General features: G+C 42.0%; 1 protein-coding gene across 1 annotated transcript in view; it reads left to right on the top strand.

The window, feature by feature from the left end:
* LOC102042330 (24-hydroxycholesterol 7-alpha-hydroxylase) overlaps window positions 1–15319 on the top strand; it is a 23305-nt gene extending 7986 nt beyond the window's left edge. The window contains exons 3-12 of the mRNA XM_005430609.1: window positions 570–744; window positions 2318–2467; window positions 3327–3420; window positions 4895–4993; window positions 6865–6955; window positions 8009–8142; window positions 8976–9071; window positions 10918–11006; window positions 13854–13941; window positions 14654–15319. Coding sequence (XP_005430666.1) covers window positions 570–744; window positions 2318–2467; window positions 3327–3420; window positions 4895–4993; window positions 6865–6955; window positions 8009–8142; window positions 8976–9071; window positions 10918–11006; window positions 13854–13941; window positions 14654–14725 — 1088 coding nt within the window. The 3' untranslated portion in view covers window positions 14726–15319. The remainder of the gene's footprint in view (window positions 1–569; window positions 745–2317; window positions 2468–3326; window positions 3421–4894; window positions 4994–6864; window positions 6956–8008; window positions 8143–8975; window positions 9072–10917; window positions 11007–13853; window positions 13942–14653) is intronic.
* The last annotated feature ends 1514 nt before the right edge of the window (window positions 15320–16833 follow it).

Here is a 16833-nt window from a genome sequence, read left to right as displayed (position 1 = left end):
AGGAATGCTGGAGCTGGGAAATCTGCTCCTGGCACTGATCCCGGGACACGCTGCCAACAGAGCAAACACCCCTGGGGTCATCAGCTCCCAGACGTCTGCTCTGTCACCCACGGGTGCCCAGAGGGACCCTGCTGCTCCTGGTCAAGGGAGCCAATCCTGGGATCCCCCAAATTCCTGCACCAAATTCCCGCTCCTTCCTGGGGCTGCCGCGCTCCTCGGGGAAACTGAGGCACAGCCTGTGGTTTTTTTTAATAATTAAATTGCAATTTATTTTATTTGCCTCCAGCCAACAGCTTGGGGGCTGTGCACTGCAGTCCCTCCATGAATCCCAGCCCAGCAATGCCTTTTTCCTCCGGTGCACAGCCGTCCTCCATCACAACTCCCTTCACACCATGGCTGTCACCATGTCACCATGTCTTTACATGGTTACAAGGAAGCTTCCTGCGAATTTTACTTTAGGAAAATGAGGGTTAAGGCATTTAAATTAGAAGTTAACTGTAAAAATGTTCACTCTGTCTTTCAGTGAAAAATCTACTTTCCAAAACGTTTCTGTTTCATTTTGTATTTAGTCTCTGTTCCTGCAGAAGCATTTTATGGGAACCATGGTAACCTCTACAGCATGATGAAGGGGAAGATGAGTCCCAGTAACCTGCACATGTTCTCAGGTACTTTGTGTAAGGAGCTCCATGAGCACATGGCTCACCTGGGCACGGAGGGCACAGGCAACCTCAATGACCTGGTAAGGTAAGGGAGTTTTGCAGCACATCTCTAACTCAGGGCTGTCCTACATGGAAGGGAAATATTTCTGTAAAGAAGCTGGAGCTCAAAAGTCTTACAAAAGTTTTGTCAGGATGCTCATCACACCCTCATGCTTTCAGGTGGTTCACAGAGTGGACAGAGTTTCATGTAAAGGTGGTTCTCCCAGTTAGAAAAAGCATCTGAACTGCCTGTGTGGAAGAAAAAAGAAAACACAGCATGTTCCAACAAACCCTGTTTCCCAAAAGATGGGATGAAAGCTTCGTTATTTATAAAGAACTTAGAAAAAATGCTTAATCTTCTGCAGGTTGAGAAATTTCCATGTTTGAGCCAAGCTTAACTAAGCCCTTCTGCAACTGACTTGGCTGCCAGAACTTCACGTTAAAAAAAAAATTTGTTTCATGTGACAGCAACAAAGCTTTTAACTCTTTCTTCTTCCTGATTATCTGGGACAACACCTGTATCTTGTCTGTCCATCTGTACTACAAGTTGAATATTCATGGAATCATAGAATGTTTTGGGTTGGAAGTAACCTTAAAGATCCTCTTATGCCATCCCCTGCCATGGGCACCTTCCACTAGAGCAGGTCACTCAGAGCCCCATCCAGCCTGCCTTGAAGACTCCCAGGGATGGGGACAGATGCTGCCTTTGGTTTGGACCTGTTTCTAACACCTCACATTCACATTGTCTTTTGCTGCCTTTTCCTGCATTATACAGTAAGATACAGCTGTTAGTGCAGTTAAATCACTTGGCACCTCTCACTCCAGTTACTGCAATTTGGATTAACTGAGGAAAAATGTGGAAGAGAGGGGCTTTGAAATCTTGTAGGGGGTGAATGGTTCTGTTTTGATAAACAAGGCAAAGTAAAAGTGTTGGAATGCAGCATTCTGAATAATTGTTACTTAGCTGTCTCAAAATGAAATCCATAGAGCCACCAGATGGCCCCCTCTTCCTAATTATCAGAAAATCAGAAAAGTGAGCACTGTTCCCTGAAATACCCATTTAGCAGCATCTGGGACACAGCAAAGGCTGCACAAAAGTTTCCTGGAGTACAGGAGAAGGGTCTGAGGAAGGAGCTCAGGGTTTGCAGGATAATAGAGGAGAAAGCAAGAAAGAGATGAAAAGAAAACAAAAAAGCATTATCTGCCCAGGAAAGCTGCAGCCAGAGGAAGGATGTTTCAGGATGTTTGGTCCAGAGGGGTTTGTGCAGTGCCCAGAAGGTTCATGTGGGTCAAACTGGAATGAGAGGGGTGGTTAATGGAGAGAAGGGGACCTCGGTGGCCAGAGCCTTTCTGCTCCTACTCGAGTGACCAAACCCTAGCTGGTGAAGTTCAGCCATGTGTAGAGAACCAGCCTGAGGTCTGTGTATCTCCTGCCTCTGTTTAAAATCTGAAATAAGTGTGGGGCTGAGGTGTAAGCCTTGTGCCAGCCTTTCCATAATGGTGTGACCCTTGAGTCCCACAGCTTCCAGGGCGGGCAATCCAACGTGCTGCATCCTGCTCTAAAACTGCTGCAGCAGCTTCCCTGTGGCCCCTAAGTCTTGGGCATCTTGTCCTTGCAGGCATGTCATGTATCCAGCAGTGGTGAACACCCTGTTTGGGAAGGGCATCTGCCCAACCAGTCCGAGTGAAATCAAGGAGTTTGAAGAGCATTTTCAGAAGTATGATGAGGACTTTGAATATGCTTCTCAGATGCCCGAGTGCTTCCTGAGGTAAAGGGGCAGAGATGATGATTGTGGTGTACCCACTACAGACATTTATCTTGTTGCAGCGTCGACCATGGGAGACATTTCCTCTGGAAGATGATGCCCAGTTTTTATTGATGGTGTGCCCTCAGGTGAATCAGGCTTTTAGCTGAATGCTTCAAAAAAGTTCTGACCTTATCTTTTGCATTTTCTTGGTATAAAGCAGAAATAACCTGGTTTAGGTGAGCAGAGCCCGGCTTGGACCTGACAGGGAGGAGCAGAATAGGATAAAGAGCAAAGGCCTGAGCCTAAATGTGAGTCCCAAGCTCAGGGGGCCTCCAATGAGGTGTCTCTCTGCTCTTTTCCACACCTCAGCTGTTTTCCCAATACCAATCCCAGGTTACATGTCTGCACTGTCACAGAACTGACCTTGGGTAGAAACACCTAAACCCTGAGGAGGAGCTTCCAGACACTGTCAGTGCTCTCAGGGCCATCATTGCACCTTTAGCACCTTAGAATACCTTCAGAAAGAATTGAGGATGCTCTAAAATATGGCCTTGATTTTCTTCAAGAGGATCATTCTTTAAAAGATTGGCTTATGCAGTCTGTCCAAATCAACAATGAAAACCTGTAATAAAAAGGTACGAAAGTGTAGGAGTATTGCAGTCCCAGGTCCTGGCTGCAAGAGGAGGTCTGGCCAAGGTGAAGTGCTGTTCCTCATGCCAGTCATCACTTCTGTCAGTCAGACTGACGCTTGGCTGTTCATCAGCTGACTGCTGCCCAGGGGCTTCTGGAAAACAACCCAAGGAGGGCTTCTCATGGAAAAGGAAATGTTGGTTTGTGCTGCCTCAGTTAAGTGCTCCTTGTTTGTTGCTTTTCTTTACAGGAACTGGTCTAAATCCAAAAAATGGCTTCTAAAATTATTTGAGAAAGTAGTGTTGGATGCTGAAAGGACCAACCCTTCAGAGACTGCATCCAAGGTAAACATCCGAGGCTAGGAAATAAGATGACTTTGTTGTATATTCTGACTGAAGCAATGGAAGGCAGGAATTACTTCAGTTCTGGAAGAAATAAGTCAAATATGTCAGCTTTTATAGCTATACCCAAATGTTCCAGTATTGCTGTCACCTGCAGTAGGACAGACCCATAACTTTGACTCTTTTTCCTCTATTTAGTTCATTTCAAGCAATTCTGAGAATTAACATCTTCCCCTGGGGAATTTTAAGGCAAGGGGTCAGAGCTATGACCCATCCCCAGCCTGCAGTACCACGCTGCAGTGAGCTGTTGAAAGACGTGAGAGAAAGACCCTTCAGTTGTTCCATTGAGGGCACCGTGCTGTGAAACTTCAAAACCTTACATGTGCTATTTATAAATCCTGGTGTAGAGTGAGCAGATCCTTCAACAGCCAGACTGGTAGAAAATAGCAGATTACTGGCTTGGGAGCCAAGTACCCTAAATATTGATTGTGTCAAAGCTGAGATAAGTTGTTCCCCTGGTTATTCTCCTGAGCTCTGGCAGGAATTCTGCCGATAGGGCTGACAAATGTGATGGCAGACTGGCCTGGGAATTTTGATCTACCAAATGGTTGTAGGACAGATCATTAAACAAAACAGGTTTTATTTAGACTTCAAAAGCTTTGCATACTGCAATTTATTTAATAAAATAAACCAGATCAGCAGAAAGAAAGAGAAGGCTGGAGAGGAGCTGGTGGTAGGTAAAGAAGGTGCAGGAAGTGGACAGCACAAACTTGATGTCTTAGGTTGGATGGGAATTTGGAAAAAATCAGCCATTTTTTATTCAAGGTCAGCCTTTTCTCCTCTGAAAAGTAGGCAAGGAAGCTTTGCCTCAAGTGCATGGTTGCCCTGTATTTAAGGAAATACTGTAAACAAAAGCTGATCCTAGAACATTACACAGTTGCTATAGTTCCAAATATCAGCCCATTGAAGTCACTGCTTAGGTCACCAACAAGCTGCCTGAAACTAGGGAGCTTGCTGATGTGTCAGACCATCTCTTTATAAGAAGCACCTTCTAGGCATGATCAGAGAGAACATTTTCTTCATTTCCATTTGTTCCACTGGCTAATTCCCATTTTGAGGTTCTTTAAAGCAGAGGTGTAGAGAAGGGATTAGAATAGAGTTTGTTTTTTCCTTTCTTTCACATACAAGCAACAATGGGGAGTGAGGGAACTCAATTCTCTGAAACTTTAAGGAAATGGAAAGCAGTGAAAGTATTCAGGAGGAATTCATGTGGTGCACTGAGTTCTCCTTGCCCTCTGCCTATGTGAGTCTCACTTTCTTTTAATAGCTGTCATCTCTACATTGTGCTTTCCAAAAAAGCCATGACTAACATTACTTCTCTTTGAGAAGCTAGTCCTTGAGCTCTACTAAGCCATGCCCCAAACTACATTTTAATATATTCTTGGAAATACAGATTATTTTATTTTATTTTTAACAGACACTTCTACAACATCTCCTGGATAACTTGCAGGGAAAACATCTAGCTCCCAACTATGGTCTCCTGATGCTCTGGGCTGCCCAAGCAAATGCTGTGCCTGTAAGTACATCAGCTGCAGAAACACCTTCTCTCTCTCCTGCTCCAAAGCCTGGATGTGGGGAGAAAAGGCTTTGAAGCAGAGGTCACACACACTCCATGGATTCCAAAGAAGGGATTATCACGCCCACATGCATCACTACAAATATACCCAGGCTGCAATGTCACAGAAGCAATGACAAGAAAAGCTCTTCTTGTATTTTTCCGAAATTATGTTGTCCCCTGTCATAACATTTCAGGAACATAAGCCTCACAGCTATTAAGATCACAGTCCTAAGCTGTGAAGAGCGTTTAACTGTTTTGAAGCACTGTGGCTGTATTATAGAAAAGACTATTTCAGATACCCTGGTGTTACCAATTGTAAAGAATATCAAAAGCATAATATAGAGTAACTTCATCTGTGTGTAAACCCTCAAGTGATGTTTTTCTCTTTCATTTTTGGGAGATCTGTACAAATGCCAGTGGAAGAAAAGCAATAGTTTGATTCTAGAGCTGTTAAGTTTTGTCTGTGTTAGAAAAGGATTTGCTGGATTAATGATACTGATATAAGTATGCTAACAAGCCCAATATATCTAAGACAGCTTAGGCTGACCAAAGACATTTACAGGAATTTCTCAGATGAAAAATCCATAGCAGCAAAAACATCCTTTATTTACCATGACTACTAAGCTCTTTCCAGCACAGTTATGTCCATTACAGATGTGATTTAGAAAAACATGATAGTGAGTTATTTTTATATGTTCCCCTAACGGATATATCTATGTTTTTTGGAGATTGGATATTACTGCAGTTTAGCCTAAGGGAATTTCTTCAATTTCAGTGAGGTTTCTGTGGATTCACGTGTTGGCATAAGTGGGAGGCATAGCCTGCTGTCTGTTATCAGGATAACTGACATTCCTTCCACAACACTTACTTCTGTAATATTCAGCTGTAAATAGACATACAGATATTTTTCTGTTTCTCAGAATAGTAACAACCACTGTTCTGGGGAATGGAATGACGAAAGAAAAGGCCTTTCACCTTCCAAGGGCATTTTTTACAAGCACTTTAAACCCTTTTATCTGAAACAATTCAGTTATCCCTTCTTAGCCCATGGAGAGAAGCCACAGTGTCCAAGTGCTGTACAGTAAGGCTAAGCTACAAGATTTGCTTTGCAGAAGGAGGGCTGCATCCATGTCAGTCTGTTTGGGAAATAACAGTCAGAGTTTCATCCCTCACCAGCACAGATGGCCCGTGACCAGATCTGTGTGCAGGCTGCACCTCCCGCTAGCTCAGCAAGAGGAGAGAGACTCCTGGCATTGCTGCCAGTCCTTCTGGTTTCATCCTGCTTAAGAGGATTTTCTCCTTTCCTAAGTTTCTTGATTTTCAACTTCATTGCATAATCAGTTAGCAAATTATTTCTAAAGGGGATATACTACTCCTTGGTTTGCTGTTAATTAAAACTTTTCCTGCCCATTTTACTGTGACTCACTATGACAATGCCCTGCAAATTATTTAACCTCGTTTCTGCAAATGCTAGTATGAATTTATTTTTCTTTCATTCCTGCAGCTAAAACTAATCATGCATGATGATTTAGTAGTTCATTTAACACCTAGTTATTTGAAAATAAAGGATTCTGTGTTTCAAAGCTCCAGGCCAAAGCTATATAATGTTCCCTAAAGATAAGTACACAGCAGATGACTAGACATAATCTCCCAGGAGCTGAGCCCTTAGATATGGATTTACCCAGGAAGCACAGCTCCCCATGCATCTCAACCACAGCAGGCACACACAAAGAAAGTCCAAATGTTTTCACCTGCCTCTGTGATTTGCTAAAAAGATACTGTCATTCTGTTCCATGTCCCTCAATTCAAGGATTTCCATCTCTGTTTAGGTTGCATTTTGGACCCTTGCTTTCATACTCTCTAATCCTGCCATTTACAAGAAAGTCATGGAAGACCTGGCTTCTGTTTTCGGCAAAGCAGGTAATAAATGTGATTTTGTCCTTCTGGAAGCTGGAAGTGATTTATCCTGTGTTGGCCCAGCACAGGGCACACTTGGTCAGTGGCTGGGAACAATGGGTGTTCCAATTAAGGGTACTACTGATAGCATAGAGTCCAGCTCTCAGGTCTTTACTCAGTATATGTTCAAGATGTATTTCTAAGCAAAAACATCTCTGATGTTAGCAGAAGGAAGTAGGAAAAGAACAGTATGTGTTTGTCTCTTCGTTCCTATCAGAAAAGAACACTGTGTGTTTGTTTCTTCATTCCTATCACTTAAACTTAGATTTGTATTTCCCAGTCTTGTGCTTTTTCCAGGTACCTAATAGTTGAGGTCTTTCAGTTCAGGTGCTTTTCATGGTGTGCTGTTCACCAGAGTTACAGCCATTCATGGTTAAAAAATAGACCAGGAACTGTTCTTTTCTGTCATCAGAGGCAAATTTTTCCAGCATGGTTAACCCCCCATGAGTAACCTCTTTCCCTCAAAAAGCAGTCACCTATTGGTAGCAGTCATTCCCATATGCAGTCCCTTGGACCAGAGTTAAACTTTCACAGAAGCTCTTTGTTGACATGGGTCAAAACTGCATCAAGAAACATGTCAGTAATTAACCAATAAAGAAAATTCCTGAAGCCTTTCTCCTGGCCTGGTTTCATTTTCTAATGTTAACAGAGCCCAAGAGCTCAGCCATGGCTTCTTGTCTTGGTGCCTACAGTCCCTGAGATTTCCATGTAGTATCCTATGAAAGCACAGAAAAACTCTGAAGACTTTTAACTTCCAGCATGACTTTGTTTGGCCCCTTCCATCTAACACAATATCTACACCTACCTTAGAGTTATTGAATTATGGCTTTTCTTAAATGTTACTGATTTGGGTCTGTTTATTTACTTTGAAATATAAAGACAATTTTTGTGTGCAAACAATGCCTTGAAGTCTTGAAGTATTTCACCGACAGTCCTAAAGCAAGACATGCCAGCCTGTGTCAAAGCACGTATGAAATGTAATTTTTACATGGAACCTTCTTTCTCATGCCGCAACAGGTAAAGCTAAACTGGAAGTGTCTGAGGAAGACCTGAAGAAGATCCCTTTTATTAAATGGTGCACTTTGGAGGCCATACGGCTGAGGTCTCCAGGTGCAATCACCAAGAAAGTCATAAACCCAATTAGAATTAAGGTGAGGTTTGGTTGTGGGCTTTTTTTCCCCCAAAGAATGCTGTGTGATTTGTCTGGAAAAAGTCCTCCCAATAGATATGGGTAAAATTACAGTGATAGAGATATTCCCCAGCCTCATATATATATTCTTTTTAATAGATTTGTTTATCATCATTAATTTATGAGTGGTTTGGATTGTCTGGCTCACAGTCTTGCCTTCAATTTTGAGTTGATTTAAGATTGAATTGAACTACAGATACTGATGGCATATAAAAGAGGAATCAGACACAACAAGTTTACTAGAAGGATCTACATTTTAGTTACTGATAAGACTCCTTTTTGTCCTCTTCACTACCATTCAGAAGGGAGGTGTCAGCATTCAGGAATCTGGCAAAGAAATGCTTGGGAAAAAACGCACACTCTTAAGGAATCAGTGCTCATGACTATTTAAGATTACTGATCAAATTATCAGTATAATCAATCTACTGTCATAGAAGGCTTTCTTTGAGTTTCTTTGCATTGAAGTAAGTATTTAACAAAATATTTAGAAAAAAGAAAACAGCTCACATGATAAATCAAGAAGCAGGAAAGACAGAAATAATGCTTCTGATCTTTTGATATCGAAAAAACCCCAAATTAGAACACAAATAATCTTTCCAACTTCCCCATTGTTTAGGTTTTATGGAAAAAAATAGCAGCAGCAAGAAGAAACTTCAGACATGTAATATGGCCACCATGGCTTTATCACCCTCACTTGTCTTTTCTTAAGATCTTCTGCTGATGGACGAGCACTACCAAGGAAGGACTGTTTTGTGAGATTTTTAGTTCTTTTCTTAGAGATTTTTCTCTTTTCAGAATTTCACCATCCCTGCAGGTGACATGCTGATGTTGTCACCATATTGGTTGCACCGGAATCCAAAATATTTTCCTGACCCAGAAATGTTCAAACCTGTAAGTTGTCACTCTTAGTGTGGATATTTTGCTGTCTTTTCTTCCCTTCACTTATTTTACAATAAAAGCATATGGACAAATGTGCTTAAATCTGGCTGGAGAATGGCCTTGAATACAGGGACATAAAGGAGGAGCCTGTAGGAATAAAAAAATCTTTTAAATTCAGTGACATGTTGCAGGTAATATGGTACTATTTTAGTATCACTTTGATCCTGATCTTATCACTCTCTGTAACTCCCTGAAAGGAGATTGCAGCCAGGTGGGGGTCAGTCTTTTCTCTCAAGTAAGAGCTGATAGGGTGAGAGGAACCAGCCTCAAATTGTGCCAGGGGAGATTTAGGTTGGATATTAGGAAAAATTTCTTGACTGAAAGCACTGTGAGGCATTGGAACAGGCTGCCCAGGAAAATGGTCAGCATCCCTGGAGGGGATGTGTAGGTGTGGCAGCTGGGGATGTGGTTTAGTGGTGGATTGGCAGTGCTGGGTTAATGTTGGACTCAATGATCTTAGAGGTCTTTTCCAACCTAACCAATTCCGTGATTCCAAGTATTCTCCTCTCCCCACCGGATGATTTCTCAGAGGTATTATCTCTGATAATTCAGTAGTTAATCTAGTTTCTTGATTATTATTCCACTGCAGGTGGCTGTGTGGGCAGGCTTGTAACTGCTCTTTTTAGCACCATCCAATATAGAACAGTTTGTCTTTTTTATAGAAATACATCAAGAAGTAATTTAAACAAAACTTCCCTTCTAGCAAACTCTTCCTGATTTGAAATCCCTTTTAACAATTCCTGCTTCTTTGAAATCTGAAGCTGAAACTCTGATACAGCAGCTTATTTTTAAGTAACTTTTTTTCTAAAGAGCAAGTTAGCTTGTTTTTTAGAAACTCTCCCTTTTTTCAAGAGGAATAGATGAGTGCCCCTTGGACATTGTCATCCCTAATGTATGACCTTGCTTCATCACCACGGAGATTTTTTTTCTTCTTTATTGGATTTTGATGCTGACAGGTTTCTTCCTCAGAAATCTCTAATCAGCCCTAGCTGAAAAAATCCCCCTAAAATAGATAAATGCAAGATGATGTCTTCTCTGGGACAGCTTCATCAGAGGAGTTCACCACCAGAAGCTTGACAGGGTGTTACTTGGCAGAGTAGCACTGAGTTTGTGGAGGCTGGTACAGTTTGTCACCCAGCAGTCATGAGATGTGCTTCTCTCAGTGTCACCCACCAGAACTTCAGCCAATATTGCCTTGTTCCTTGTGTAGTTCCTTGTCCCTTTCCTCTCAAAGCAATTTAGGATGGAGCAGGGGTCCCTTGGGGTACAGACAAGCTGTTTTTTGTGAAGAGTCTCATCTTCTCACACACTGGCTTACACCAGTTAAAGCTCATAGACCTTGCATTTGTCTGTCTTAGAAATGTTTTTTCTGTGCAAGATGTGTGTGAGCTATTTGTGTGTCATGACACAATTTTGTGGCTGAGGCTTCCCTCAGTACTGGTTGAACATTTGCATTTGTAGATACCTTTAAAAAGAGAAGGTTGCATTTTAATAGCTCAAGATGTAGGATTTAGGAAATTGGGAGGTATAGGAAAACTGCTTGAGGGGTAATTTTGAAAACTTCTCCAGCATTTTAAGGCACCTAAATGTGTTTCAGATGGAACCCTAATTTCTTTCCCTGATTCAGTGTTGACTTTTGGATCCAGACTCTAATACTAACAGGTTGAATGCAAAAAAATGGTATTAATGCAACTTTGTATTGAGGATTAGCTGTCCAAGGTCATTTTTAGCCTGAAGAAATAAAGTTAAGCTTTATTTATATAAGGCTGATTTGGAAAAGAAAAGTTTCTTCCCACAGGATCGTTGGAAAGAGGCAAATTTAGAGAAGAATGCTTTCTTGGACAGCTTTGTGGCATTCGGAGGAGGGAAGCATCAGTGTCCAGGAAGGTCAGTGAAACAGCTGGAGTTTATTTATTCCCAAACCCTGCAGAGAACAACTCTCTTGAACGGGGCTTCTCTTACTCTTGGAGATAGCGTGTTTGCTTTGCTCTTTGTCAGTCTCCTAATGTTCAGCACCATCTGCACCTTGTTTAAACTGATCTGAAAGTGGTTTCATTCCTGGAAAAGACAGGTGAAGTCACAATGAACAGGCAGAATCTGAGACCAAGGGATATTGTCCCCCACCCAGGGAGGAAATTCAGCCTGGCTCTGCCCCTGCTGAGGTTTCTTTTCATGAAAGGAGAGTTGCTCCACTTCCATACACACTATTTTACAGACACAGTTATTTAGGTTGCCTTAAACCGGTTCTAAACAAACCTACAGAACATTTCTCAGGTCTGAGACTCTTTCCATTCTCTGTGATGCCATTAACATTTCTGCTGATCTTCAGGTATCTTAACTGGCTCCTCTGTGTTTGAATCTGGTCTTTGCATGAGGGCACACAGAATTGTATAATGGCTTAAATTGCAGATCCTGTCTCACTTCACTCCTCCAGCAATGCCAGCCTTGGTACTTCCTGCATTCCTTCTGCTGTTTTCTCTGCTGTCCCTCTTCCTGGAAAAAGTCCCAGGCAGCCAGCTGCTCCTTGTTCCTGTGTTCAAACATCTCTGTGCTCAGTCCTCTGCCTTCAAAACCTGAGCTCCTCTGAGACAAAAGTCTCCTTAGAGCCCTTAAGATCAGTCATTTTACCTCAAGTTCCATGTGGAGCAAGGAATCTGGAGGGTGTTGTAGAGGATCTGCATTCTGGAATCTGTACCCTATGGCAGGCTAGACATGAGTGCCAGATAAACTTTGTGAAGGCACTAAAGACATGAGCAAAATGAATAAAACTGCTTTCACCATTTAGGCTTGTCAGAGGGAAGTGCTCACTCACTGCTGTACCTCAGTGGCTTGTACCACATTCCTGAGCTAAATCTGAGCACAGCCTCATTCCCAGCAAGGGCAACAACAAAATTCACAAGAGGCATCTGCAGGTACAGGGAAAGCTGCAAAACAATGTTTCTGAAAGCTGTATGTTTATATATCCTGACCTATATCTTTGTTCAGGCTGTTCTCTGGACTCTGATAACATCTTTCAAATAAGTTTTTGTTTAGAGAGGAAAGTATAACATTTCTACACAGACAACAGATGGAGAATCTTTTTCTTGCTGAGAAACAAGAAAGCTCTTTCAGACCCTTTGGCAGTCCACATGGTAACACACACCTTCAGGTTTTTCAGCAATAATTGTAAAAGAGTAATGTGATGGTCTTGAAAAAAAAGAAAATTAAATCAAGGGTTGTATCAAAGATTCAGGTTGCAGATTACCTTCATACAACTGAATGAAACAATGCTATTTCAAGTTTAAGGTGCATTTTTATTTATTTCCATAATGAGGTTTATAAATGAAATGTATGTAACATTTAATTTCTCCATTGCAAAAGTTCAGCATAAAATTAAAAGCTACTTTTAATCAAACTGAAAGTTAGTAAATAACTTAGCTGTCCAATATTCTACCAAACTGATGTGGGAAGAGCTCCAAAAAAGCCATTTCTGTGCCATATTTTTTACCTAAGAGAAAAATTTGATGTCAGTTTGACTTCTTTGGTCAAACCAAAATGCAGATGATTACTGCTTGTGTGACTGTGCTTGTCTTACATGGGTGTGTTGTCCCCTCAAGCACTGGGGTCCTGCTGTGCAAACAGAGCTGGGACTGCAAGGACCCAGCCTTGTGTGGTGCTGCAGGCTTGGAGCTTGGGCTATATCCCACCTGAGCTGGGCTAATAACCATCAAAATATCTCTGCACTCCATTCCCCTGAACCAAGGCCCCCAAAAGCTCAAGGCAATTGCAGTATGAAATCACAGGGATAATTTGGGTCTGAAGCTGTGCTGAAACAAACAAGGATATCCCACTCCAGAGCCCAGGGTGGCTCCATGTGCAGAGTCTGGTGGCTCTGCAGGAGTTACCTTGGGTCTGTGAAGCTTTTTAGCTTCCCTTCACACCTGCCAGGCCAACTCCATGTGCAGTCATGTAGCTTCTTCCCCTGTGAATTTCCCCACAGCTATTTTATCCATGTTTCCCAGCATTTCTCTCTACAGGAGCAAGGTGGTATTAGTGTTTTAACTGGGTATTTAAGACTTGTGTCTAAACTCTGCAAGTGAGTAATCCCATGACCTGGCATAGGTGCACACTGGTGAATGCAGAAAGCTCTTGTATACATAAGCTTTAAAAACCAGTAGCCTGGAGGGTTTCACCTGCAGTTATCCAAAATCTTCTCTGGCCTAAGAAAGACCTTTGGGAGAGTGTTACAGAAAAAAGAAACCATGCCCTTGGGTCTCCTACTGCATCCTAATGCTGACGCATTAAATTATAACTCCCACTGTCACTGCTCTCTGATGTCACCAGGCTCCCAGCTGTATTATATAACTTTATATAGCACAATTAGTCATATGGCCTTTTCTGTTTGACTGCCTTCTCACTCCTAGGAAGTTATTTCAAGTCAGCAAGTGTTAGGAGAACATAAATGTTTATACAGTGGAAAAATCCATAATGATAAGGAGCTGGTTTAAAATAGGTGTCAGAAGGATACTGTCAGTCCAGTGTTTCACGAGAGAAAGAAGGGGCAGCTGCCACATCTGTGTTCTTTGCTGAGCAACAAACCCAAACTACAGCAGTTTTCCTATGGAAGATAAACTTTCAGGCAGAACTAAAGCACAGAGTGCAAAATGTCTCAAAGACACCCTGTTTCTTACCTGATAATAACACACATGTGATGGTCAGTCTGGAGGGCCAATGCTTTCCTTCCTTTTTGTGCAGGTGGTTTGCAGTCATGGAAATCCAGCTGTTGGTTGTGCTGTTCCTGTACAAGTATGAATTTGTGCTGTTGGATGCAGTGCCAAAGGAGGTAAGAGATCCATGCATTTGTGTAGCATTCTCAATCTTTATACCCTTCATTCATCAGGCTCAGCTGAACAACCATGCTCAACTGTGCTTACATAAATTTTGAGATGAGTATTATAAAACATATATCTTTGTTTTAACTCAGAAAATCCAGAGTAATTCCCACAATTCCAGTTAGTGGGGCTGCACTGCCTATATAACAAAGTGCTTACAAGAATGTCTTATCATTGCCTAAACATTACCAGATATTTGATACTTGTTGCTCACAAAAACAGTAAATATGTAATGAGATCACTAATACTTTAAAGATATGGAACCAGAAATAACACTTATAATGCTCTTCCACTCCATATTCAGGGGTGGAAGGTAAATTATTAGAGTAAGACTGAATGAGCAACTGAGACACATAAAGGTTTTACACTTAGAGTAGAACAGCACAGTTGCCACTTCATTATTTGAATATTTTGAAAGTATTCAGAACTGTGAGAGTTTCTTAAAAGCTCATGTGTCACCCTGACAGAGTGACTGGAATAATAATTAACCATGAAGGCCCTACTCTATGGTTTTGACAAAGCCAAGAAATAATTACTGTTATTTGGTCTTGGTTCTCTAAGACTGAAGATGCAAGGATGCTTGTATCTTAACATTAAAGCACAATTGTAATTCCATTAACTAAACTAACTGATGTGTTTTTTCTGAATTTCTTCTTTCTTCAGAGCCCTTTACACTTGGTGGGGACACAGCAACCCATGGCACCATTACAGGTCCGGTATAAATGCCGGGAATGAAAGTTGTGCAGCACTGACCTTTCTTTGCCAGCCCAGGCTGGATGGATGGACCACTGAGCTGCTTCCTAATCCCATATCTTCAGACAGCTCCTCTGCCTGCAGAGTTCTTGATTTCAGCTTTCAGTGCTGTACATTGTGCTGTGCCAAACCAGTGCAGTCATACCTGTGCTCTCCCCTGGCTGCCCACCTCCCAGTGCTTCAATCCAAGCTCTCCCACTGCATTCATAATCTGTGGGCCAATTACTCACTGAATATGCAAATCTGATATACTAAACTCATCATCCAAACATTCAGGACAAAAAGCTGCAGTGTCTGGAAATCCTGTGTGGAAGCTGTGCCAGAACCATCGGAGAAGCAGCTCCCTTGGGCCAGGTCACTACTTCCTGCAGAGTGCTTCAAACCAAGGCCAAATTGGTGCTTCATGCTAAGAAATCACATTGGTAACAACAAACAGCTCCCTGGTGCTGGTGTGCACAAAATCCAGGACAGTCTGAGCAGAGACCTCTGGATCAGCTCCACATCCTGATAAAATGGGGGGACTTGTGTGTCACTGCCTGTGTGGGCAGGTGAAGGTCTGGCCTGCTCTGCCTGTAACGGGGGCCAACATCTTGCTAATAAAATGCATTTGTAATGGAAAAACTGCAGTTGGGATCTTGTTCCACTGGAGCACCTGAAGTTTCTGCTGAGCTTTATTTTGCTCCACAGGATTCAGAATCAGTCCTTGCATGAATTTGCAATGAAAGTTTGACCATGTTTAGCTCCCAATAAAAAGTGATTGCAAGGAAAGCTGTTCCTGCTCATGAGACTGGTTGTCTGTTATCTATCTAAACTTTTACTTTCCCTTCCATGAGTTAGAGAACAAATTGCACAAATCTAAGAATTTTTAATCCTGTAAAGAATACCTAGTAAAAGTTGTTTGAAGATGATGTCAAATAAGTTCAGATACCAACACTTTAACTGCTGTCAGATTCAATATAAAATAGCTGGCATGTATTTTTAGTCTTATAAGTAATTATTCATCATTTTAAAAGTATTTGTAAAAAAATCTCATACAAATAGACTTTGAACAGCAGAACAAACTATGGGAACAAAATGCATAGGAAAATAACACATTGTATAATTCATTACATGGTTGGCTTACCTTCATGATGGATAGAACAACTTCAGTGATTTATATGGCTGGAAAATGATTCATCCAACTTTTATTTTAGCCCATAATGGTTAACTGTGTATGAGTTGCAATCTTAATTGCTGTTCCACTGTCTCTTCCATAACTGAAAGCCATTCCCTTGGATTTCATGCACGGTATTACCTGGAAGTGTATATTCTATTTTTAAAATTTGGAAATGACCATAATATTTGTAAGGCCAGGCTGGATGGGCCTCTGAGCAACCTCATCTAGAGGAAGGTATCCCTGCCCATGGCAAGGGATTGGAACTGGGTGATCTTTAAGGTCCCTTCCAACCCAAACCATTCTATGATTGTGTGATCATTTTTATAAATATTTTGCACTCACAGCCCCCCACCCTGATCTGCAAGAGCAGTGGGCAGGCTGAGGCCACTGGTGCTGTTTGTCGGAGTGCTGAGTGTTTCTGTCTGAGCTGGCCACTGGAACCATCAGTGGATACACACATTTTACACATCTGTGGATGTGTCTGCTGGATCCAGGGGTGTGGAGCTGCAGCAGCCTCACCTCTGTGGGGCTACTGAATTCAGCAACTCCCCATCAGTCGCAAATCAGCCATGAAAATATTAGTCCTGAAAGGCAGGACATGTTTTTATTGGAAGTGCAGGCTTTTGGCAGGAAAGAAATACCTGTTTGTGGCAGAGGTGAAGAAAAGTGGGCCTGACTGTGGGGTCCCATCACTGCCCTGTTGTGGATGACAGCTCCAGGCACTCGCTGTACTTTCCAAGGTGGAAAAAAACAAGGGAGGTGGATTAGTAAAGCAATGTGATGATCAAGTGATAGAGCTAAAAGGGGTCTTCTGCCTGGAAATAATCCAGAAGCTTCTGGAGGAGGGAAAGACTTTCCCATGGGACAGGGTTAAACAGGCATTAAAAGGTCATTGAGATACCCTGCGCAGGAGTGGATTAAGAGTATCTAAATT

Source organism: Geospiza fortis, unplaced genomic scaffold (assembly GCF_000277835.1).
Source record: "Geospiza fortis unplaced genomic scaffold, GeoFor_1.0 scaffold52, whole genome shotgun sequence".
NCBI lineage: Eukaryota > Metazoa > Chordata > Aves > Passeriformes > Thraupidae > Geospiza > Geospiza fortis.
The sequence above is the reverse complement of the archived record's forward strand: the minus strand, read 5'-3'. Positions and strand labels throughout refer to the sequence as shown.